Source organism: Lemur catta, chromosome 3 (genome assembly GCF_020740605.2).
Source record: "Lemur catta isolate mLemCat1 chromosome 3, mLemCat1.pri, whole genome shotgun sequence".
NCBI classification, from domain to species: Eukaryota; Metazoa; Chordata; class Mammalia; order Primates; family Lemuridae; genus Lemur; species Lemur catta.
This window is the reverse complement of record NC_059130.1, coordinates 122,120,980-122,147,345: the sequence shown is the minus strand read 5'-3', so window position 1 is coordinate 122,147,345 and position 26,366 is coordinate 122,120,980. Positions and strand designations below refer to the sequence as shown.

General features: G+C 47.6%; 1 protein-coding gene across 2 annotated transcripts in view; it reads left to right on the top strand.

The window, feature by feature from the left end:
* Positions 1–26,366, top strand: part of CAMTA1 (calmodulin binding transcription activator 1) — an 825,382-nt gene that overhangs the window by 376,753 nt on the left and 422,263 nt on the right. For both annotated transcript variants that reach the window (XM_045546243.1, XM_045546242.1), the window contains one exon: positions 20,994–21,129. In XM_045546243.1, the coding sequence (XP_045402199.1) occupies positions 20,994–21,129 (136 nt within the window). The remainder of the gene's footprint in view (positions 1–20,993; positions 21,130–26,366) is intronic.

The following is a 26,366-nucleotide window of genomic DNA, read 5'->3' as shown; positions in this document are numbered from 1 at the left end:
TGCTCATTCAGCCAGGGCTGTATCGGACGTTTCCTGTAGCACATGCCTGGCTGTGGCGAGCAAAGCAGGTTGCGTCTGTGTCCTCCCCAAGCTCACAGTCCCGGAGAGGACAGAGACTGTGAAACCGGGTGTGGAGTGTGTGTGAGAGACTGTGTGTGTGACAGTGTGTGACTATTGGGTGGGTGTGTGAGAGTGTGTGAGTGTGTGAGAGTGTGTGAGAGTGTGTGAGTGTGAAAGCGTGCATGAGTGAGAGTGTGTGTGATGGTGTGTGTGGATGTGTGAGAGTGTGTGAGTGTGAAAATGTGCCTGAGTTTGTGAGAGTAAGAGTGTGTGTGCATGAGAGTGTGTGAGAATGAGTGTGTATGAGAGGGTGTGTGTGAGGGTGTGTGAATATGAGAGTGTGAGTGTGTGTGAGAGTGTGAGTGTGTGAGAATGTGTGAGTGTGAAAGTGTGCATGAGTCTGTGAGAGAGTGTGTGACAGTGTGTGCAGGTATGTGTGAGAGTGTGAATTGTGTGTGTGTGAGTGTGTGGGTGTGAAAATGTGCCTGAGTTTGTGAGAGTATGTAAGAGTGTGTGTGTATGAGAGTGTGTGAGTGTGAAAATGTGCCTGAGTTTGTGAGAGTAAGAGTGTGTGTGCATGAGAGTGTGTGAGAATGAGTGTGTATGAGAGGGTGTGTGAATATGAGAGTGTGAGTGTGTGTGAGAGTGTGAGTGTGTGAGAATGTGTGAGTGTGAAAGTGTGCATGAGTCTGTGCGAGTGTGTGACAGTGTGTGCAGGTGTGTGTGAGAGTGTGAATGTGTGTGTGTGAGTGTGTGGGTGTGAAAATGTGCCTGAGTTTGTGAGAGTATGTAAGAGTGTGTGTGTATGAGTGTGAGAATATGAGTGTGTATGAGAGAGTGTGTGAGAGTGTGTATGAGTGTGTGTGTGTGAGTGTGTGTGTGTGAGAATGTGAGATTGTGTGAATGTGTGAGAGAGTGAGAGTGTATATGAGTGTGTGAGAATGTGAGAATATGGGAGAGTGCGTGAGAGTGTGTGAGTGTATGAGTGTGTGAGAATCTGTGAGCGTGTGTGAGAGTGTGCGTTGGGGGGTGGGTACTAGGCGGGGGAAGGAAGGACTGCTTGGGAAATGCATAGCGGGGTCACCAAACATGGTCCTTGGGGTCAGGAAAGCTTCGTGGAGGAAGTGACTCTTACCTCCTTGGCAGGTACAAGGAACTTGAGGCCAGGGATTGTGCCTTTTAGGGCCTTAGAAGACCAGCATCACCACCAGGTGGTCGGACCGAGTGCCTGCCATTCACATGGGTTGCCGGGGTTACGAAGAGGGATGAATGTGCAAAGGGAGTAGCAATGCAAAGTGTAGTTCGTGAATGCTGGTCCAGTGAACTCATGATGAACTGCCTTCGCCAGCCTGTGTTTGCTAAGAAGTCTTCCCAGCACATGTTAAATCTCTGACTCCCCACGAATAAGGAGCTTAGAAGAGCTCATTTGAGTTTTCACATGGTTCATGAATATGAAAGCCAGCTTTCTTTTAATCTCAAATTTTATGTTATTAGATGTATTTAAATTTATTTGTTAGATCTCAGGTTTTCATTTAGGTCTATGGCAAATGTAACGAAGGTATCATCCATCTTCAGTGCAGTTGTCAGAGGGTAGGGTGGAAATTCCTGAATTACTTTATCAGCCCAGATGAGCAGAGAGCTTCTGGGGTTATAAGCACAGAACAATCACAATCACTACCATGAACCCGCACCGTGTGTACTATATGGCACTGGGGCTTTTGCAGCACCTTCACAGGAAGCCAGAGTGCTCACTGTTGACCACCCCTGGTGAGGGAGGCTGACGTCCTGCAAGGTGGTGGCATTAGGTCTTGTCAGCCTCATTTGACTGCAAGAGAGACTGCGGGCTTGTTAGACATGTCACAGCCGCTCAAGGTCAGGCTGGAAACCAGTGGCCAAGGCATGTGGTGAGCTGTCCGCTGGATGGCCTAAATTTGCACTGGCCTGCAGGCCCTCGTCCCAGTTGGCAGGGGCACCGCGGTGGGACGGCACAGCTTCCACCCGAAAGGAGGAGGAAAAACCAGGCACTGGCCAAGTCTGGTCAGGTTGTGCTCGCGCTCACAGTGAGATCCAAGATCAGAAATGGTTTTCTAAAACTATTTTCCACTTGCTAAAATTAAGGGTATTTTGTTTTTTAGGAGAGCCACTGTGTCCTGGTTTTATTTTTAAACATCATCATCCTTTTGGACAGGAACGCAACACTCACGAGCCCTCTTGTCCCCACTCCAGTGGGACCCCATCATCTCTGTAAGCAGGTGCAAGTGTAGAGGGACGGAGCCTCCCCCCCTGATGTCACTGGTTGTCAAGGGCAAGGCTTGAGGGTCAGCGAGGCCCTGACCAAGGCCCCTTGGGAGTGTTTGGTGGATGTGCCTCCCCCCGCTCATTGCCCAGGGCCCGGCCTCGCAGCCGCTCCACTTCCCTCGCTGCCACCCTGCACGGCCGCGCATGATGACCTTGGTGCATGTGAGCTGTGTCCTCATCACCAGCCAGCGGACAGCAGGAAGCCTCTCAACACCCACAGTCCAGTTTCTCCTGGGCTGCGAGGAGGTTGAAGGAGAGTCTGGAAGTGTCAGGAAGGAGCTGTAGGGTGCCAGCTGGCCAGGGGCCCCACAGACTGGTGCAAATTCTCACTGAGTGTCAGAGCTCTTTTACTGTCCCACAAAGACCCCTCCTCTATCATCAGCCCAACCAGCAATATCCTTGGGAGCTTTTTCTCCGACTAGCAGTGGGAATTATTCATCTAAGGCACTGGAGTTCTGGAGCTTGGAGCTTCCATTTCTGGGGTGGGGATGGGGGTGTTCTGAGAGCCCTTGGGAGGGTGCAGCCACCTGTCCGCAGTGGCAAGATCGGCACCCCAGTAGGAGGTGCCAGCAGGGTTGACAGCAACTGGGTTTCATTCACCTTCGTGTCGGTACGATTAGGCACTGAGTGGGTACTCCGTAAATGCTTCGTGAGTTAAGTCAGTAATCCCTCTCCTTTAATTTTATTTAAATTAACATTTTCTTCTTTCACAAAGATAGTACATGCTCAGCGAAGAACATTCTTACCACACGGAAAGATATAACAAAAACCAAAAAAATCCACAAACCCCCTGAAGTCCCATGCCACAGGCTTAGCCAGGATTGATATTTTAGAGAACATCCATCTAGCTCTTCCACACGTATGTGTAGATAGATAGGTACTGGGTGTACAAGTAATTTCACAGAAATGAGATCTTACCATACATGTTATTTTGCAATTTGTTTTTTTTCCAAATCATAGAACTCTTCCATGTCAACAAATATAGATATGCACATCTTTTTCTAACAATTGTGGACTATTCCATTATATCAATATGCTGTGATTTATTTGCCAAAGCAATTAATGGAAGCAATTTTTAGGTGGTTTCCACACTTTTCCTCTCATAAACTAGGCTGTGGTGAATGTCACTCTGGGTATCCCCATGCCCCTGTCCCCCAAGATTGGTGGGACCAATCCCCATCCTGTAATAAGCAGTTTACATGACACTAATTTGCTCTGTAGATGTTAACTTGTTCATGTGTGGGCCAATGTTCCTGGAAGCTGTCTGGGTTTCCTAAAATGGGGATAATAATCCTTTACGACAAGGGGCATGTGAGGAGTGACCAGTAACTGAGAAAACCCGGTGGTCTCTCTTGCTCCAATAAGACTGCAGACGCAGGAGGACAAGAAGTGCTGTTTCCTTCTAAGCCTGCCCCTGCCCCCTGCCCCAGGAATCCTTGCCCAGTGTCCTGCACACAGTGGACTCTGAGGGTGGCTGCCAATGGCCAGGGAAGGGGGTCCAAGGTAGGAGCCCTGGGCCAGGGGAGCTTTTCCCCTTCCACCTGCCTAATGTCACCACTGGGCTTTTGTGCTCATCCTCTCACCCACCTGGTTCCCCTGGCAGTAAAACATCGCTTTCTATGAAATGAGATGTCTGACATTTACCAAATTTTTATGTGACAATTTAGAAGGAATTGGTTGCATTAATCAGCCTTATTAATACTGCAGTAACATAATCAGGGGAACATGACGGCAGCTTGACCACAGGGCTTGGATTTACGAGGAGGCATAGAGGTCTCTGTTGGCCAAAACACCTTCGGCACCATTCAGGTTACACTTGGTGAAAGCCAGAGACCAGTGGCCACGGCGGCGCAGCCCTGCAAAGCCTGAGTGGTGCTGAGAGCTCTTTGGAAAGTCTGGACTGTGCGTTTCCATCTTGGTAATATGCACATTTGACTTGGGGGGATATTTACACTACCCAGAAAGCCTCCTCTGGTGGGAAGTGAACTGGGCTAGACCCATTCCTAGCACTCAGATGGTCTGGTTGGCATTTGAGTCTCTGTGCACATCCTAACCATCTTCCTCAGAAGGTAGCATAGGACAGTGGTCAAGTCATGCCTGGAATCAAACCTCCCTACCTTGGACCCTGGTGTCACCGTGGTTGCCATGTGGACTTTGCCTGTGAAGAGGAATGACAGTGTCACCCACTGCTCAGGGTCATTGAAAGAGTCAGACGGGCTCATGCGTGTAAGCCCTCAGCACAGGTCTCAGCATGTACCTAGTGCTCAGTACATGGGAGTTCTTGGGAGTTCTTACTTTGAGGAGGCCAGTACAGGTCACCTTTGTTCCCAGCGCCCATTAGGAACCCACTAGAGAGACTTCTGGAGACCTAAGACACTCTTCTGGTGTCCCCAAGATAGAGGGATATGGCTTCTGTCTGGGTGTTTCCAGCCTTCTGGGGAGGCAGACGTGGTGCTAACTGTAATAAAACAAGCGCATGTGCAGGGAGGGCCCCACGGGGAGGGGAGAGAGGGCCGTGGTGGTGGCAGCATTTGAGATTGGCCTTGAAGAACTGAGCAGGAGTTTAGATTTTGATTCATGATTCTCAGCTGCATTTTGGGGGCACTCTGGGATAGCATGAACAGGGACAGTGAGGCCTGAGGCAGGTCGTGCTGATGACGGGGGCAGAGGTGCTGGGTCAGGGGGGCTTAAGGACATGTGGGAAAAGGCAGCAGAGGAGCTGAGCCCCGACAGAGGACTTTGCATGCAGCCCAGGGAATCCCCTTCACAGGGCAGGTACGTGTGGGGCCTGGAGCAGGTTGGGGGAGCCCAGAGGACAGCCACAGAGCTGGGAGGAGGTGGTGAGGCTGGCCCAGGGCGGGCAGGTCCTGGGGCAGAGGAGGGAGAGCAGAGGGGCCAAGAGGGCGCTGGGGCCTGTCCGCTGCACCCCGCTTCCATCAGGACGGTGTGGCACCTCCGTGCTGGGCCATGGTCCTCACATATGGCCTCTCCCTGGCGCTGTTGGGCTTTCACATGTCGGTGGAGATGTGTAAATGGTGGCCCCTGTTCTCAAGGAGCTGGGAAAGCGTGAATTGATGCACTTGGGAGCTAGACCATGAGGACAGTGGACTGGGCAGGTGTGCAGGTGCCCAGCGCAGCTGAGTGGGCAGGTTAGAGGAGGGGAGGGGAGGGGGAGAGGGGAGGAACAGGCCCTGGAGGGAGTGAGCCTGGCACGGAGGGCAGGGGATTGGTGTCAGAGTCCCTAAGAATTCAACTTTTCAGAGGCAAAGAGTTTTCCTTTTTTTCTTATTATAAAACAATGTGTGTTCATTATAGAAAAGGTGAAATACAGATAGGTAAAAAGAAGAAAATGGACCCCTGTAGTCCTCCACGTCACAGATGGCCGTTGATAAAATGTGGGGCCTGGTGTTCACTGTTACTCTCGTCCAAATATTTCTTTGAGGGGTTTTGAGATGCTGGCTGGGCCCTTGGAGGCCCTGGTGGGGGACTCCCATGGGTGCTGTAAGTGCAGGCCAAGCCTCAGGACCATCGGGGACACTGCTCCTGAGCAGCTGGGTCCGGGTGCCCAGAGAGAGGTCCTGGTGCGTCCCCTGCACCTGGTCTGGCTCCCCATGTGGCCCCAAAGCTCCAGATGGAAACAGCAGCAACTTCCTGGCTCACAGCTGGACTTTTGGCTCTGACTGCCAGAGCCCTACTGAAAATCAAAAGGCAGCTCCCCACTAGAGGGGCTCTGGGGATGGGGGTCAGGTCGAGGAGGAGGATGGGAGAGAAGGGAAAAGAGAAACTAGCGGCTCCCAGCTCTGGGCCTGCGCTGTCTCCCCCGCCACCCCTTGCTGTGGGCTCTGGAAGCTGCTTGGCTTCTGCGTCCTGCCCCGACTGGCCCGTGGGCTCCTGCTCTGGGTGACCCGGATTTCCCTGCAGCCCTCCCCAGGCTGGCCTTTCCTCATGGAAAAGCTCCTTCTCGGCTTACCTCCTGCCCTCTGGAGCACCCCTGAACCTCTCTGCCCCCCAGCCTCCATCTGCACCAACAGCCATCCGCTTGTTCTGTTGGCAGGACTGACATCTCAGGTGTGGGAGACAATCCTCGTTCAGCAGAGAAGGAGGTGGAGGCTGCAGGTCCTCGTCGTGGGTGGGGGTTATCACTCAGGCCCTTCGGCTTGGGAGTCCACACCTGAGAGACCTGGGAGAGAGTCACCATTTCTCGGCCCAGGCGAAGGGCAGCGAGATGCTCTCTGCACTCACCCCACAGCCCCTGGGAGCCACGCCAGGTGGGGAGACGCAGGATCTGTTGTGCGCACGGTGGGTTTCCTTTCCGGAGGTCTCTACCCTGAGCCAATGACTTGGCTCCATGCCCACCGCGGGTGGATGCCACTGTACAGAGGGACTTCTGGGTGCCTGGGCTGTGGCAGGCAGAATGAGAGCCATCCCTGTATCCCGAGGTACCTGCGTGAGGAAGGAGGAAGATTTGGTCTCATGGCAAGGGGGCTCCCAACTCGGGGTGCAGTCAGTCTGCACATTGAGAGCCCCCGTGGATGCCCTCCCTGGGCAGGACGAGTGGCCTGTGGGGATCTGCCCAGGCAAGATCCTTGCCCTCTGATGGTGGGTTTGAAGTTTGGAAATAGCCAAAAGCCGTCTAGGGGAGGTCCGAGAGGAAGGGTGGCAGGAGAGAGTGGAGGAAGCCAGCCGGACTGGGTGGAGGGTGCATATCTTGGGCCTGGTGCAACCCCAGCACTGGGCATGTGCTTGGCTAAAGTGTGTGTGCATGAGATTTTCCATCAAGCTCTGACATGTGACTCTAAAGTGATGAGGTGGGGGCGGGAGCAGCAATGACAGCTCCCCTCAGCAGCAGGCAGGCCTGGGCTAGATCCAGGCCCCACTCAGCAGCTGCGACTTCGAGTCATCGCTCAGCCTCTGAGATGTGGTTTCTTCTGTAAAACAGGGTCAATAGAACCTACCTAATGGGGTGTACAGATTAAAGGAGAGGCTCCTTGTAGTCTAAATGGAGCAGGCATGATCTCTGCCCTCACGGAGACTACAAGGGCAGAGACAGCTCAGCCTGCCAAGTGTCATGATGGGGACGCATGTGATGTCAGGGGAGGGCCCGGCAGGGGCCCGTGGTCATGGGGAGACACCATCCCCAATGAGACGGGTTTCCTTATCCCCCAGGGGTGGGCCCAGCGGGTGGGGCAGGGCCTGCTGGAGGACTCCAGGTCTGAGGGCACTTTCCTGACACAGGGCCCTCCAGCCCCTTGTCCCTGGCCTGCTGGGCTGGAGTTGATGCCATGCTAGGGGACACCATGTGGTTAGGCTGCAGGTGCAGGGATGGTCACCTGGAATTCCACTCACGGTGGCTGAGCCAAGGCACCCCGGACACCCGTGGGCATGGGAATGCCTGTGCCAGGCGGGGGGTCAGCCTGGGCAGGGCTGGCCCTGGGCTCCCCAGTACACAGCACTTGCCACCAGCCGGGAGACACTGGTGTCTGCCGGTTCATCCCAACTGTCCTGTTTGCCTGGGAACCAGAAGCGTGATTTATATCAGAGTGCGTTTTTATGTTTTGCACTAAAGATAAAAAAAAAAAAAGTTACTAGACAAAACAATTCTATTTGTAGGCACAGAATTCCTATCTTGGGTTATTTTCTTCATAGCACTCATGTGTTTTTATTAGTTTATTTGTTTATTGGCCTATTTCCTTGCTAGACGATAAGCTCCCTGAGGACCGGGGCATGCTGGTCTGCGTAGCACTGTGTTCCCACTGCCCACGGTGCCGCCTGGCATCTGGGGGTCCGTAGGAAACGTGCTGAGAGGAGGGCAGACCACTGTCTGCAGTGACCTCTCTGGACCCACCTGGAAAATGACCCTGTCTGATGTTTACGTGGCCGTCCCCTGGCGGGATCTCCTCTCTGCCCACCTTTCTCTTAATAGTTGTGGATTATGGAAAAGAAGAACAAAGCCCATTAAGAGGTTCCCCTACATTTGATTTGAGGAAGTTTTCATCAGAACAGCTCCATTTATCGGCCTTTAGCGTATAGCCTTATTCCCTGCTCACAAAATGAATATTGCCTTGTCTCCTTGAGAAAAATTGATTTCAACCAGGAAGGAGAATAGCAAACTCCCTCCTCCCTCTTTTCTTCTTTTTTTCCCCCTCCCAACGAGACAGAATTTATCTCTTAGGTAGGTGGGGGGAAAACAGGAATAATTGGACCAGAAGCTAATTCCCAGAGATTCATTGTCTCGAAAGCTCCCACCAGAATGTGGGAAGCTTGCGTTGAATTGCATGCTAATGATAAATGACAACTCTAACAGACCGTCACATTGAGATGTTTAGTCCTTCCTGCTAGGAGATGACACATTAATTTTCTCTCAGATTTACATTGGATTATTAATAAAATATCGGTGCTGGAATGTGACAAGTGAGGGGCCATGGCAGTGCCAGGCTCCATGTAGGAGGCGCGTGCTCTGGCCAGATGAGACTTGGTGGGTTTGAACGTGGGCCAGACGCTGGGTGGCATTGGAGTGATGCTCCTGTTGCTGCGTTAGTCTCAGGCCCCTGTCACCCAGGCTGCAGCAAGCAGCAAGAGCTAGAAGGGCCTCTTTCTTGACAATAGTCTTAAATCCAAAGAAAGGTGATACCTTCATTCTCACTGTTCCTAAACCCCATTTTTTGTTTGCCTCATCATTGACCAAAGGCTTTAAATGTAACTGGTGATTTTTATTTTTTTGTTTTTAAGAAAAGCCACCAGGTTTCTTGACTAATTCACTCAGTTGATAAGCATTTATGGAGTGTTTGCTGTTTACAAGTTAGGCAGGTAGAGGAGGCAGAAAAACAAGCCAGGCATGCCAAGTCTAAATGATTATCTCACTTCTCTGTTTAAAAAGCTGCAGAGGCTTCCCAACCTCATGAAAGTGAAGTTCAGAATTCTCCGAGGACTTGCAGATCCCCACGATCTGGCCCCTGGGATGTGCCATCCCCGCTGTCTGGAAGGCAGCTGCCGCGTTCCTTGTGTCTGACTTTCACTCTCGTCATCTCAGCCCAACATCATTTCCTAGGGGTGTGGGGGACAGAGCCCTCTGCCCAGTCCAGACACAGCTCTCTGTCATGTGCCCCCACATACCCCATGCTTTCTCTTCATCGCACTTACCAGAGAGAGTTGCATTTACACTGTTAGTTTTTGTTGTCCTACGTTTTCTGCCGCACTTGTGTTAAAATACAGAGTCCTCACTTTTCCTTCATTGCCCTTAATTCAGCTGGATCCTGGTTAATTTGTGTCTTTCATCACACTTAGAGTAAAAGCCACCCTCGTTCAAGAGCCCACATCGCTTGGGCCTGGTGGCTCTCTGGCCCCATCTTCTGCCCGGGCCCTCACCCTCTGCTTGCCAGCCACATGCCAAGTGTATTCCTCAGGCCATGGACCTTGTTGCTTTCTCTACCAGAAGCTCTTTCCTGGGGATTCAGCTGTCTGTGCCCGTGCCTTGGCCTGAGCTTCAGCCCGGATGCCACGTCCTGGGAGCAGTCCTGTAGCTGCCAGCTGTTAGTGAATCCACTCTTTCTCTGTCTCCTGTAGGTCCCTCCCCTCCTCCAGCTCCAGGGCCTGCCCAGGGCGGCCCTCTGAGAGTCAGCGTTCTTCCTGCCTCACTGGACTGCAGGCTATACAGAGGCAGGGCCACAGTACCTAGAGCACCCTATGCACATGCCTGGCCCATAATAGCTGCTCAATAAACATTAACTGAATAACTCCCTGAATATCATGATAGCATTTCAAGCAGAGCCCCTGGAAGGTCTAGGAGCCACTAATGTGTCCTCCAGACTTGCTCTGGGGTGCTTCCTGGTCATCACCCTTGCCCTGAGTGGGTAGCCTTTTCGTGTCAGTGACCTCCAGTGACAATTTATATACAGAACTGTGGGTACAGCCTGCAATTTAATGATCCTTGGGAAATACAAATTAACTTCTGCCTCTGAGTTCTGGAAGCCCCAGCTACCTCTCATCCTGTTTTCAATTCCCCACAAAGACACCTTGGCCCTTAGAGATGAGAATCTGAGTGCACCCGACCTGGGAGGTTTTCCTCCTGCTGGGCTGTGCAGGGTTTGCCTTCCTCACGGGGTTATAGTGAGGATGAAATGAGATTGACTACCTAAAGCGCTAGCTGCGGGGTGGTGCTGTTGGCTGTCTCTGCTTTTATTCAGAAAAATGAAAACACGCACTGAGAAGTCCTCAAATGAAGCTCGTTGGGAGTACCGGCTTCTTGGGACCTGCTCATCTAAAACAGCAAGAGCAGGCGAAATCGTGGGTGTCTCGTGGCTTATGGGGGGCTTTTAGTCCTATGAATCTACCCAGTCGTTTGCTCTCTGATAAGAAAGCCTCTTTTACGATTTTCAATTTGCCCTTATTTTAATGAAAAGAAGCCAGGGTTGGACCGCCCAAGAAGGAGCTAATCAAATAACGCAAATTGGTGTTACCTTCTCCCTGTCCTTATTATTTCTATGGTTCCAGCTGGAATTTATTATGAAAAGCAATTGGTTTTCATATCTGGCAGATTGCAGCCCAGGCTGGGCCTGACAGCCCTTTCCTCCCTGTCATTCCATAAATAGCTTAGAGTGGCCCGGCTGGGGGGCGCGTGGCCGGCTTTCTTGCTCCTCTCCCTAATCTCATGACCCTATAAACAAGTCAGAAGGAGCCAGGTTGAAAGGTAATAAGCCAGCCCCTGTCCGTAAGATTTGGGTTGTCGCCATGGCATCTTGGGGTTCCGTTTGGCGTTCTTTCAGCCTCGCTGTGCAGAGCCATCAATTACCACTCTCGCTGGGTTTGTGTGAGAGGGAGATAAGCAGGGGAGAAATTCCTTTACCAGACTTTTTCCTCCCCTTGCAACAAAAAGAAGAACTACAGGAACAATTTAAATCAGTCTCAGACTGTCCTGCCTTTATTTGAATGCTCTGCTGTGGTGGTTCCCGCAGGCCCGAAAGTGCCTTGATTTGTTGCTACTAAAGAGGGGGAAGGGTGGCTGAGACGTGCCAGGGATTTGTAGCAAGACATCAGGAAGGGGTGCAGTGGGGCAATTCCCTGGTTTTGTCCTTACCAGCTGTGTGATCTTGGGAAAGTTACCTCCCTTCTCTGTGCTCCAGGTCTTCTTACCTGTAAAATGAGAATAACAATACTCACCTACTGAAGCTACTGTGGAATTAGAATGAAAAATGAGTGTAAAGGGTTCTACTCTGCCTCTGGCACATGGGAAAGTCTCAATAAATAGAAGCTCTTCTTGTTGTAGCAGTTGTCATGGTTGTTACTGACATTTTGGTCCAGGCCACGTACCTCTAATTGTATATTTAAATCAGGCCATTCCGCATTGGAAAGATTGGAAAGAAAGGTGGAGGTACATAAAATACGTAATCCGCAATTAAGTTTGGCATTTCTCATTTTCTAGCTGCCCACTGGAAGGGAGATTTAGTGCTGGCCCCAGGAATAGCATCCACTCCTCTAGGACACTGTAGTCTGTGCCTTAACACGGGGCCTGTTTTACATTTGGGGTCATGGCTGGGAGGCAGTTGGAACTGCAGGAACTGCATTGTCCTCTAGCCAGGCCCCTCTGTGAGCCTTGAGGCAGGAGGGGTAGGACCAAAGGCAATGGAATGAAATGGCAGAGACGCCCCAGGGTTTGGGTTCTGGCTAAAAAAAGGAGAATTCTTTGGAGATGTTTGCGTTTAGAAGCCATGCAGATACTGTTCACAGAGTCCCACTAGGAACAAGGACATCATCTGTTCTTAAAGGGATGCTGCAAGTAACAGATCTTATGAATTCAGTGGCACAATAGCTAGTCAAGCTGAGCAGAGCTTACTGCACAAAGTCTGCTGCATCCAGCCAGAGCTAGTGGAATGGGCTGACAAGAGAATGGTTCCCCTGTAAGTCCCCAGATTGCTGGAATGGCAGGCTGGGTCTCAGTTGTCTGCACAGACAAAACTGCTGGTTGTGAGGTCCTGGAAGTGATCAGATAGTGACAGAGGAAGTGGGAGTTTTAGGAGGAGGGTCTGTGAACCAGACCTGTTTGGGGTACATTGATTTCTAGAGCTAGACACTGGATGGAGTGTCTGCACTATTCATTTTGCAGGATTAACCCAGTCTTGGATTCAACCCCCAGTTGCTCCATAAATTCCTGATATCCACATGCAAAACCTCTTAAGAACTTGCCACCCCTCTGATCTTCAATTATCAATTTTCTCATATCTACCTAATTTGAAAAATATATCACGCCCTAATGTGATGGATGAGTATGTGGGCCTTGCATGTTTGGGGCCGGCCCCCCACCTGGTTGTGTTTCCCAGCTGCACCCTGCAACGCACCATTTCGTTACTTCCTCAGTCCTCTCATTACTCTCTCAGCTCCCTGCAGGGGGAATGCTCCAGACAGGGCCTGAGTCTGTTATCGTTATTAGTTGTGAGGAATATGCACTGTGTGCTGGGCAGCGAGTGGGGCATCTTGCATACCTTATGTCTACTACAACAGAGAGACCAAGTAACTTGTTCAAGGTCACACAGCTCATAAGGAGCTGAGCCAAGATTTAAGATGTAACCTAGATCTCACTCCAAATCCCATGATTGCCTTCTTTTTAAGACCCTTTTATTATGGAAAATTCCAAACATATACAAATGTAGACAGACTAGCATAATGAGCTTCCATATACTTATCATCCACTTTTAACTAAGGTCAACACCTGGCCAGTCTTGTTTCATCCACACACCCTTATCCCTCCCCCGACATTATTTTGAAGCCTGTCTCAGACATTGTATAATTTCATCAGTAAATATGTCAGTATATATCTCTAAAAGATAAGGTCTCTTTTAAAAAATGCTTCTGTACTGCAATGACTGTTCTTAAAAATGAATAATAATTCTAAATATCTAAAGTCACTGTTCAAAATTCTAATTGTTTCACAATGCTGTCTTTTTTTTTTAGCCCACTTACCAAGTGAAAATGCCATTTTTTGCAGTTTGTTTGGCTTAGTCAGTATCCTTAGTAAGGTCTACACATTGCAATTGGTTGATATATTTCTTTGTCTCTTTTAATCTATGTGTTCCCATTCCAGCACTCTCCTGCTCTTTTTCTCTCGCTTTCCCACTCATTCTTTCTCAGAGCTGGTTAGAGAAGCCAGGTCATTTGTTCTGTAGAGTTTTCCATAGTCTGAATTTTGCTGACTATATTCCATGGTGTCCTTTGCCATGTTCCCATGCACTCTGTGGATCGTGTAAAGTGGAGTTTAGATCAAGAAGTCTGAATAGTTTCAAGGTCAATTTTTAAATTTTTTTGGCAGCAGCAAAATGTACTTCCACCAGGGAATGCCTTAGTCCATGTGTGTTGCTATAATGGAATACCACAGACTGAGTAATTTATAAACAATACGAGTTTGTTTGGCTCATAGTTCTGGAGGCTGGGAAGTCCAAGAACATGGTACCTGGGGAGGGCCTTCTTGCTGTGCCGTCTCATGGCAGAAGGCAGAAGGACAAGAGAGGGCAAGAAAAAGAGATCAAGAGGGGGCCGAACTCACTTTATAACAAAGCCACTCCTGCCATAGCTAACCCACTCCCGCAATGATGTCATTGATCTGTTCATGAGGCCGAGTCCTCATGGCCTAATCTCCTCTAATTAGGACACACTCCCAACACTGTTGCACTGGAGATTAAGTTTCTAACACATGAACTTTGGGGACATTCTAATCACAGCAGGGGACACACACTATCTGGTTGTCTCTTTTTGGTGATGTCAACCACCACTGATGATCCATGCCCAGATCCACTAATTCATTAGGGTTTACAATTAATTCTCTCATTTCTTCTTCATTTATTGCCTGGAGTTCTTTTATAGAGAAAGTCCTCTCTCCTCTTATTTGGTAATTAAAAAGAACAGTTTGTCCAAGCAAAGTAGGATAAATGCCTAGTTCTCCCTTTGCCCACTCCTTTTTTTCCCTCCAGTTTTTCATATAGCATGTTGAGCCACTAGCATCCTCCAATAATGAGCAATTAGTTTTTTGTTTGTCTATTTTAGGATTATTATGAACTCATGGATTTAAACAAACTTAATGTATTTCAGTCTATTGTAGTTATTATTCTTATCGATACTTAGATTGACACATCTTTGGTCAGTGGGAGCCTCTTCAAGTTGATTTCTGAGTCCTTTTCCTATTATCCTAAGTCTTTGATACAGCTAACAATACTTAATGGTGAAAGACTGAATGCTTTTTCCCCTAAAATCAGGAACAAGGCAAGGTTTTTATTCTTATCACTTCTATTCAACCTTGTACTGGAGATTCTAGCCAGTGTAATAAAGCAAGAAAAAGAAATAAAGGCATTCACAATAAAAAGGAGAAAGTGAACTATCTTTATTCAAAGGTGACTTAATTATGTGTGTCAAAATCCTAAAGAACCTATAGAAAAATTTACTAAAACTAATAAATGAGCTTAGCAAGGATCACAGGATATAAGATCAATTACAAAAGTCAGTTGTATTTCTATATAGTACAAATGAACAATCAAAAAGTGAAATTAAGGAAACAATTCCATTCACAATAGCATCAAAAAGAATAAAGTACTTAGGATAAATTTAATTTACAAAGTATAAAACCCATACATTGAAAACTACAAAGTCTTACTGAGAGAAATTAAAGATTTACATAGATGGAGAGACATTCCATGTTCTGCAATTGGAAGTGATTGGAAAACTCAATATTAAGATGGCAGTTCTCTCAAAATTTATTTACAGATTCAATGCAACTCCTGTCACAGTCCCAGTAGGCTTCCCCCCCACTGAAATTGTCAAGCTAATCCTAAAATGTATATGGAAATACAAAAGACTTAGCCAAAAAAATTTTTGAAAAATAAGAATAGAGTTGGAGAACTTATAATCCCTTTTGAATTACTTAATTCAAAACTTACTATAAAACTGCAGCAATCAAGTCAGTGTAGTGTTAACATAAGGACAGATGATGGAACAGAATATGAAGTCCAGAGTATGTCTATGGTCAATTTATTTTCAACAAAGTTGCAAAAACAATTCAAAGGGAGGGGAAGAGGGAAGAATAGCCTTTTTAAAAACAAACAAACAAACAAAATGGTGCTGGGATAATTTGATATCCAAATACTAAAAATCAACTGAGATCCTTATCTCATTCTGTACACAAAAACTAGCTCAAAATGCATCACAGACCTAAATATAAGAGCTAAAAATATAAAACTCTTAGAAGAAAACATCAGAGATTTTGGTGACTTGGATTAGGCAAAAAAATTCTTAGACATGACCCTAAAAGCACTATTCATAAAAGAAAAAAATTAATATATTGGAATTTACCAAAATTAAAAACTTCTGCTCTTTCAAAGAAACTGTTAAGCAAAAGAGAAGACAAGTTATGGACTGGGAGAAAGTATTTGCAAATCACATATCTGATAAGAGACTTGTATCCAGAGTATGTGCAAAGTGCTATTACAGCTCAAAAATAAGAAGACAGACAACTCAATTAAAAATGGGCAAAAGATTCAAATAGGCCTTTCACCAACGAAATTATATGAATGGCTAATAAGGACATGAAAAGATGCTCAACATCATTAGTCATTAGGGAAATGCAAATTAAAACCATTACACATCCACTAGGATGGCTGTAATCCAAAAGATAGACAATGGCAAATGTTGTGGAGAATGTGGAGAAATTGGAACCCTCATACATTTCTAGTGGGAATGGAAAATGGTGCAGACACTTTGGAAAACACTCTGGCAGTTTTACTTTTATGTAATCAGATGTATCCATCTTTCACATATTGTTGCTGGATGGTGAATCATGGTTAGGGAAGTTTTTTTCTACTTTCAGGTTATAGAGAAATTCACCTATATTTTCTTCTAGAGTATGTATGTATGATTTTATTTACTCCATTGAAGTCTCTCTGGTCCATTTGGAATTGATGCTGCTATAGGATGTGAGGGATAGATCCAATGTTTTCTTTTTCCATGTGCCTATCTAGTTATTCCAATTTCACTTGTTAAAAAGTTGATCCCCTCCCCTACTGACTTGAGATACTGCCTTTATTGTGCATATTATATTTGTAAATGTAAGTGAGAATATTTCTGGATATTCTATCCTGTTCCATTGGCTTGGCTATTTATTCATGTGTTGATTCCATACTTTTTTAAAAATAGAGATTTTATAATATGTGTTAGTAGCTGGTAGGACTAGCCCATACACCTTTGTCTTCTTTTTTGGGGTTTATCTGGCTATTCTTAGTGTTTTTTCCTTTGAGATAAACATTATAATAAAATTTTCTAGATCTAGAATAAAAACCCTGGTGTATTCTCATTGTCGTTACATCAGATTTATGAATTAACTTTGGGAAGATTGACATTTTTGTGATCTTAACTCTTCCTAAGCAAGACATGTTATGTTTTTGCATGTATCAAAGCCTACTTTTGTGTCTTTTGGAACTGTAGTCCCCAATCTCTTGGCCTCAGACTGGTACTGGTCCGTGGCCTGTTAGGAACTGGGCTGCACAGCAGGAGGTGAGCAGTGAGTGGTGGGCGAGCAGACGAGCAAAGCTTCATCTGTACTTACAGCTGCTCCCCATCGCTCACATCACTGCATAAGCTCCACCTCCTGTCAGATAAGCGGCTGCATTAGATTCTCATAGAAGCGTGAACCCTACTATAAACTGTGCATACGAGGGATCTAGGTTGTGGCTCCTTCTGAGAATCTAATGCCTAATGGTCTGAGGTGGAGCTGAGGCGGTGATGCTAGCGCTGGGGAGCAGCTGCAAATTCAGATTATCATTAGCTGAGAGGTCTGACTGCACAATAAATGTGATGTGTTTGAATCATCCTGAAACCATCCCCCCTCCAGTCCCCAGTCGGTGGAAAAATTGTCTTCTGTGAAACCAGTCCCTGGTGCCAAAAATGTTGGGGACTGCTGTTTTAGATGATTTTTATAGTTTTTCTTTTTAGATTTTGAGAATTTTGTGTTAAATTTATGCCTAGGTATTTAATTTTCTTTTTCTCTGGGTCTTCTATCATTCCATCTGTTTATGTACCTGTTTATCTATCTATCTAATCAACAGGTTGTATCTTAATTATATACCTGTTTCTTTACTGTTATAATTTGTAGTAGGCTTCCATTGATTCCATGATCTTTTTACCGTGTTGCACTGGACATTACTGGTTTTGCCAGCTATTAGTCTCTTAGATAAAAGGACTGAGTGGCTGGCTAGAAGGCTCCATAGTGAGAATGAAGCCCCCTGTTGTCCACATTTTTTCCTTGATATTCCTCTGCACTGTTGCAATGGAAGTCTTGGAAGGTTTCCCCGAGGCTTTCTTAGACTGTCAGCCTGAGTTCAACTTCTCCCAGAAGGAGTTCCTGAGATGCAGATTCGAGTGCAGTTTATCTGAGAAGCAACCCCAGGAAACACCAGTTGGAGTGTGGAAGCGAAAGAGGAAAAGGAGGAAATAGAGTGCTATCTCCCCTCTCTGCCCCAGCAAGTGACTACTGTGGGCAGCTGGAGCTCACTACCAGAGGGCAATTCTGAGAGACCATAAAGAGCACCAAGAGTGACCCCAACCATGGGGTGGAGAAGCCTGGAATTTGCCCCCCAAATCCCTGTCCACTGCGTGAGGGGTGCCTTCAGGGCAGCAATGCTCACCCAGCTAGTAGGGAAGAACTGGGATTCAAACCCAGACTGGCCCTGCAGTCTGTGCTAACCCTACAGCCTTGGGGTGGCTCTGGAGTCAGACTGACTGCGAGTGTATCCTGCTCAGACATTTTTTGGCTATTAGGTTTGATTATATGTCGGGAATGATAATAATACCTACCTCATGGGGTTGGTATGACAATGTAAAATAATATAGATAATAGATATCTATAAAGATAACAGCCATAGCTATAGATATGCATGTGACGTGCCCCACCAGCACCAGGCACACAGTGAGTGGTCCCTAACTGGGAGTTGGTGGCAGTATCAAGTTGCATGGCTCCCATGCTCCTCCAGGTGGTCCACAGTAGCCTCTCTGTCTGCAGCTCCACTCCCATTTCTCTACTCTTCTTAGGTGGGTGCTACCTTTCATGCTGTCAAGAAGTTTGTTAGAGCCCCCCCCCAACTGGCCCCCTGTGGCCTCGGCCATTTCTCATTACCCCCAGATCAGCACCTATTTCCCTCCTTCCTTGGATCCCTTCCCACCAGCTCCGACTTGCTCTTGATCCTATTCTGGGATGGGTGTGCAGCCTCATTTTCTTCGCCTCATGGGGCATGTGGGCCCTTCTGCAACTCATCTCCTTTTTCCTTTGCTGTCCTTAGGCCCCTGAGCTGTGGCAAGGACCTTCCTCCATCATTCAGAGAAGAAGCTAGTTCTAATAAAATCAGATTGGTGGATTAAGCACTATTAGGTTGCTCGTTATTACAAGTTAAAATGATGATTCCATTTATTAAGGCCATTTAAGTTGGACACTTAAGTTCCTTGTGCAATTGTGTCCTGCTTAAAGTGCCAGATGACAAAGCCATTCTCAGGATGTCCAAGGGTGTATCACTAAGAAGGTGGTTTCCTTGGGTGGGTGCAGTTGTGATTCTAACTGTGTACGTGACAGTGTGCTGGGGAGTCCCCTCTTGACCTGGGTCATACCACTTGCAGTTTGGGGGCAGTTGGCCTGAAGACACTGCTGAAGTGTATTGACCATGTTTAGGAAGGGTGAGGGGTGGAGCAAATCACAATCTATGACTTAGCTCATGAGCAGGTGGGCTGGATCAATGCTGGGTCTTCTTTAGTGGTTGAGATTTCTGTGACCAGCCATCCCTGCAACACCCTTGTGGGGGACTTCATTCCAAGCAGAGCCTATCTATTTGATTAGACATATTCCTTTGCTTATTCCTTAGGCAGGGACCCCAAGCATAGCAGGTGACTTCAAGGGCCTTCTGATGGGCCTTTCAGGGCACAGGAGGGCTCACAGCACTCTGAAATTAGGGACACGAATCTAGCGCAGGGCTGAAGTGGAAAGAGGCTGGCATGGTTGGCCCCACATGCAAGCCCACATCCATCTAGAAATGGAAGCAAATTGTAAGGTTTTCAATTCAGACTTGTAGGCACAAGACAGATACCATCAGGTGACAGCATTGTGACAAGCGTGTGGAGCCGCTTCCTGATTGTTTTAGCTGATACAGACTTAGGGAGAAAACCAATACTGACACAAACCAATTGCACCCTGATCGGGAAACAATGAAGTGTTGGGAGTCGCTGGTGAAAGTCTATAATTTCCAATGGAATTGCTGTTTAGTCATCATATTGCCACTGAATGACAAGTCAGGCTGGGTGGGAACTACAATTAGCTGCAGTCACCCTGGCGTAATTTTTTTTCCCTGCAGACAATGGAATAGTAAGCCATCAATAGCCCGATGTTCTGTGCCCGATTGTGAAATGGCCCATTGTTTAAAGGAAGCAGCAAAGAAAGGGGCTGGAGGTCTCACCCCAGTCCCCGGGGGGTGACTGATTTACCATTCCTCGCCTCTGCTGTGGCAGAGAGACATGCTAGCCAACGTGCTGAAAAAGCCACTTCATTCGCTTTATTTGTGTAAAGATTTCTCTCACCTTCGCTGCGAGTGCGATGGCTGGCCTGTGCTAACCTCATGGAGCACAGAATCATTGGCATTCTTTCTCCTGTGCCAGGGTGGGGTGCTGCTAGCTTTTAGGGGAGTCTTCCTTGGAGGTTGGATCTGCCCACACCTGCTGAAACTTTATTGTGGAAGCACTTGGCCTTGGCTGCCCTTTCTCTCCTTGGAGCTTCCAAACCCAAATATGTCACCCCTGCAACTGCAGATATGCACGCAATAATCCACTGCTGTCTCTGGTTGATGCATGTTTTCTTTTTGGAAAATTCAAGGTTCTTTTTGTTGTTGTTGTTGTTCTTTTTAAACATCACAAGAATGGCCGTCTTACTCTTAGCATTTAGTAAGCGGCAACTATTTTCTCGTGGTTGTGGACTGAATAGATGAATTTACCTGGCAGTATCTGAGACCTCCGACAGCTGAAGCCCCAAATGGGAAAGAATCAGGTACTTAGCTTGCTTGAGAAGCAAGACTGGGGTGCTCTTTCGTATCTAACAGTAATCTAAATGCAGGCAATGAATCAAGAGCATTTGGCCTCGCTGACTAGCTCTGCCATTGGTCTGTTCTTAACATAGTCATCTAGCGTCTGCGTTAAACTTATTTATTTCCTAATGTTGGGTGATGGATTAAAAGATGTGTAGAAAATCCTTCTACAAGAGATAAGATATTGCAGGCTGCCACGACACCCCCGGCCCTTTTTGCTTTCTGTCTCTGTTTTGCTTACTTTTGAGTGCAGAGCTCGGGCCCCCGCATCGTATATCCTGATTAGTTTGTGGTTATTACTGAGGGAATGTTTTTTAAGCCTATCATTGACACATTTAATTCATTAGGTGCCAAATCCAAAGCAAATTTTGGCTGGCCATAAAACATGGTTAATCCAGGGAGCTGCAATAAAAGGTGAAAAATTATGTTCCAACAAACGTGGAATATTGCTTTTCTGTAGAGACTTTTACTGGTCGACAATATCTTTCTTCATAAATTTTTCTTCTGCTTGGTTCTCTTGGTAACTTAACCATTTGTTGTTTCCAGACCACAGAATGGCTCAATGATCCTCTACAACAGGAAGAAAGTGAAATACAGGAAAGATGGGTACTGCTGGAAAAAGAGGAAAGACGGGAAAACGACCCGAGAGGACCACATGAAACTCAAGGTCCAGGGAGTGGAGGTAAGGGGTGGAAAGGTTCTCCTGTCCCACAAACGTCATTTTGGTGCAGCGCAGGGTGGAGATGCTTTGGTGTAAGTCGCGCCAGCCACTGCTGTCAAAAGAAATTTTGTTTGTCAAGACCCTGGTTTTTGCTTTGTTTTTCTACCTTCTCACCCTTTAGAGTCTCCATTGAAGTTTTTGGGGAAACTGGATTGAACTAAAGCACTCCTGTTTCTAGGGGGTCCTGGGTGTGCGGGTGGGGATCTGCCAGGTTCCTGTGGAATCATTTGTGGTATTTATCATGGAAGAGCCTCCCAGGCACTGAAATTTGCAAGGTGTCAGAGACGAGGGGCCTGCCTGCCTCTGCTGAGCTGGTGATCCCTTGCCCCCAGGGCCTGGCTTCACTCCCTCCACTGACAACAACACTGGGCGTTTCAACCTTAGCAGAGGTTAAGGCTCTCTAGAGGGGACCACAGCTGTGTGTGATCCTGCAGGGTTAGGGTGCTGTGGAAACATCTTGGGATCTTCGGCAAAGTCTGGGTTTTGGTCCTCAGGTGAAGACTGGGTACAGTCTGGTCTCCTTACTGCCTTCTGACCCCCACAGGCTCTCAACCTTGGGCAGCCCTGGAGAAATTCCCTCATTCTGTTTCCCACGGTTTGAGGGCCATGTGTCATAGCCACAGAGGGAGAGGGCATGAATTGCGGTGAATGTGGTGAATTCTTGGCCTGGTAGTTAGTGAGCACTCACTTCTCTGCGTTTCCTACTGACTTGGGAAGGATCTTCCCCCAGGAGTGTGGCAAGTGCTGCTTTGGGCCAGGAGCTGAGAAGCCCCCCGGGAATCCACCTGGTATGTCAGCGCGGTCAGAGAGAGGTGTCCTGGCGTCTGTTGGTGTGTTGAGTCGCTAGTGTGCCAGGATGGATAGCTGTGCCCATAAACCCACTTGAGTTCAATGGCTTGCCCTTCCACGCTGACGCTTTTTGTGACGCACTTTGTCATTATGACTTTTTCTGTGTTAATCATGTGCTTCTTATGGCTGTTAAAAATAGCATCAGATGGCTTTTATTATATTACCCCAAAGAGAGAGATAACTTTTGCTTTATATGGTTTTTTCTGCACCTAATATAACAATGCTTTATGATGATGCACAAAGAAAAGCCCTGATCCAAGAAATTCCAGTTCCCTACACTCTCCTGTGCTCAGTGTTTGCACAGCATGGTTTAATTGACGGCGCGGAACATTAAAATGCAGATTATCCCACGCATGCTGCTCTGGACCCACCTCTAGGGCTGTGACCAGTGAGAGTGCAAATATATTAGTCACTGTCACAGGGAGCTGAGGGGGCCCGAGCTGTGCTCTTCCCCGGGGACCCTCATCTCCCACAGTGGAGGAAGGGGGAGAAAGTGAGGTGGCACTTGGTGGCCCTGAGAACGGGGGGCTGCTCCCACTGGCACTGACAGGGCTGCGGGAACTCATGCTGAAACCAGGGCAGACAGCCCCCGCGCCCGCGGCCCCGGCGTATTTCATCTTTAGTGATACGTAAATCAGGAACTTCTGCCGGCGAGTAGCAGCGGGGAGGAATTCTTCCTCAGCAGCAGCTGAGGAGCCCAGGGGAAAAAAGCTCCGGTGCTCATTTTCTTCCCTCATGTTATAAATTAGAATTGTCACCAGATGGAATCAGAGTGATTTATGGCTATTTTGGGGCCATATTTATGTTTGGACTTATTTGTGGCACTCACACTTGCAGACGACAGTCTGTGCCCTCACAGTGTGGGGGCAGGAGAAGTGTGGGCTGGCGAGGGGCTTCTGTGACTTCCAGGTATGACGTGGGCAATGGGAATGGATGGGCAGGTGAGGGGAAGCCTGGGCAGGGGGCGATGGGAGGAGGTTTGTATCAGGTTCTTGGGGAGAGCGGCCACCTGACCTGACGTGTTGTGTGGTGGCCTCTCCCGTGAGCTCAGGGAGTTGTCCCGCTGAGTCAGTCAGCAGATACTGACCGCGCACCTACTCTGTGCAAGGCCTGCAGTGTCTCTGGAGAGAGCAGGGGCAACGTTCTCTGCCCCACTGGTGCATGGTCCATTGAGGAGACAGCCGTGTCCATTCATGAAGGTCATTAACAGTGCTGAGATGTATAGAGGTCTGAGCTTTTAGGATAAGCGTCCTGGGAGTTCAGAGTGGGTCAGAATGATCAGAGATGCTTCCAAGCTGAGCTCTTCAAATTGGGTAGGATAAAGAGTGTGTGTATGTGTGTGTGTGTGCATGTGCAATTTACACATTGCTTTGTGGCTTGCTTTTTCCACTTAGCATTGTGGTCTGAGCTGTATCTGTGTCAATATTGAGATTCTCTTCATCTCTTTTATAGTATCCACTGTATAGACACTTGGGCCAATCCCCGATTGGTGAACTTTTAGATTCTGTCCAGTTTTTCAGCATTGTAGACAATGTGTCAAAAAGCATTCTTACACGAGTCTTCTTGTGCACATATGCAGTCTGGAATTGCTGGGTTGTAAGATCTGAGTATTTTAAGTTTTACTGGATCTTGCCAAAGTGTTCCTAAGTGACTGTGCTAATTACATGCCCACTAGAACTGGAAATTACCATTTCTCCCACACCCTCTTGCACATTGATGGATGGATGAAAGATGGTTCCCCGTTCTATTTCAATTTGAGTTTTTCTTAATTATTAGTAGAGATGAACCCCTTCTTATGTTAATGGGAGTCTTTTGCTCTGAATGGTCTACCATGAACATGGATTTTTCAGTAGCCCCGAAGAAGAGCTTTTCAGGCAAGATCAACCCCCACATCTCACCAGTGTTTCTCCTGCGTTAGCTCTGATCTGGACTGGGGCTGGGAAGCCCAGTGGGTATGCTCTGGGACAATGGGTGGGTGGTCCTTTCCCCCCGGGAAATTGCAGTGTGGATATACATGGGGCTTGGTGTTGCACAGAAGGAGGGGACTTCCGAGTGTGGACTCTGCTTTGTCCTTCAGTGAATTTGATCAGGCAGTTCCCATCTACTTAAGACCTACATGACGCCAGGCATGGCACCAGCCAGCTACCTCTTCTGCTGGGTAGGGCCGACAGTCCTGCACAGGATCCTGGAACTATGATTTTTCTACCGACTGGTTTCCTCAGTTCAGGGGCTTGATAAAGATATTTGGATCTACCGTTTAGCATATCACTTGCTATAAGCCTTCCCTCAGGCCAGGAAAACTTCCAGCCCTGTTTGTGGAACTGCTCGGCAGTCTAGCTTCTTTTGTTCTCAGAGGCTGGGGCCCTTTGTACACACAGCAACTCAAAGGCACATTGATTTTCTCAGCCAGAAACAGGGTGGAGGCAGCCACATTTGAAGCTGACGAGCTGTTAGGTCCGTGATTAGTTGTCTTGTCTGTAAGCCAAGGAGAAGCTAGCTCGATAAGGTTTCCAGGGATGACAAAGGTTGGCAGGAAGGAAAAAGAAGGTGGTTACAATGTCAACGTTTCATGAGATGAAATCTCAGCAGGTCTGAAGTTGGTCCTGCAACCCATGCAGATTTATGCTGCCTGGCAGGCTGGAGGGACTTTGGGGGTGGGGGAGTCCCTGAGAGCAAAGCAAAGAGCCATATGTGAAGCATCATCACACCTCCAGAACCACCACTGCTGTGGTTGTGATGCTGTTATCTGGGCCACACTGGAAGAATTTCTTCCAAGTCCGTGGCACTTTTCTCTGGCCTGGAAGCTTGCAGGGCTGTCCTGGGTCCACTGTTCACAGCTCTCTCCTGAGAGTGCTGGAGGTCTCAGGCCAGCTCTTGGCTCTCCACCTACCCCATTTCTTCATGGCTGGGTTCCCAGAACAGATGGGAGCCACACGCTTGGTATAGGGACAGTCGTAGGCTTACAAATCTCTTATGTACCAGCTATACCACCTCATTTAACCCTATAAAAATGTCCATGCAAAGTACATTATATCCATATATAGATCATGAGATTGAGCCTCAGACAGGATTTCTCTTGCCCCATATCATGGCACAAATCAATGGCAGAGCTGGGACTTGGGCCCAGATCTGCTTTGTTCCAAAGTGTAAGTTTTTCCCCTTACATTGCTCCTGGATGCTTGGGTGGAATCTGTAGATTTTTCAGATAAGGTCAGCATGTTATTTATTCAGCACAAACCCTTCATTCATCCTCCAGTCGTTGGGTGCATCCTATCCAACAGCGCTGTGATAAGTATTGAGGATGCAGTGATGGAAAGAACACGTGGTGCCTAATCTAACGGGGAGACGGAAAATCAAGCATGCAACTAGGATTCAGGGTTTCGAGGGCTGCGACAGAAGAATTATAAGGCCCATGTGGAATGTGCAGGAAGGGGAGCTAAGACAGGTAACATGGAAGGGATGGGAAAGATCAATGAGCAATGATAGAATCTATTGAAAAATAGCTAATGCAACAGGTATCCACAATTGTGACATGTCAGTATTTTCTCCCAGCCCTGTCTAGACCAGATACTTGCCTCCTGGGGATGGGGCGCTCTCTGCTCTGATTGTAAGACATGACTTGCTGGGGACATTCTGCCTTTGGGACCAATGGGTGATCATGGCACAGAGGCCACTGGCTCAGTCGTGGTTGCATGCACAAAGAGAGCCCTCCACACTGGACCTGTTCCATGGGGAAGGAACCCTCTGGCCTGGACCACCTTTGGGCAGAATTGCCAGCCCATCACCTCGGATTGTAGTTTTCAGACATGAAGAGAAAGTTTGGTTCTGCTAACCTGTTTGTGTTGCCTCAAAAGACTGAAGAGTTTCTTTGACTTCTTGATTAACTGCCTTAAAGCTAGAAGCCTGGCATTAGCATGGCAGTGGGGGTAATGAGGTTATGTTTTGGGACTCGGCCTCATTAGAAGTGATGTTCTTTATTTGGGCACTCAGGCCACGTATTTAAAAAAAAAGAGGCACCTCTTTTAAAAGTAGGAATGATATTGTAGTTACTGCATTAGGAATTAACAGGGCATGAAATAACTGTCTGCCTGGTGGCAATGCCAGATCATTTCAGCTCTACTTGCAGCCATAAGATAAATTGGTATCTTGCTTGCAGCTGATGGAAAATATTTTAAATAGCCAGCCACAAAGATGTATGGTGCCCAAATCAGGTTTGGAAAACAGCAATAAACAGGTAAGGAGGAAGCAAGTTGGCAGAAGCTCACAGAGGGTCAAACAAGCCCGACTGGCCACTGCTCCTTTTACATAGAATATGCATTTTGTGCTCTTATTAAGCAATTATGTGTCTT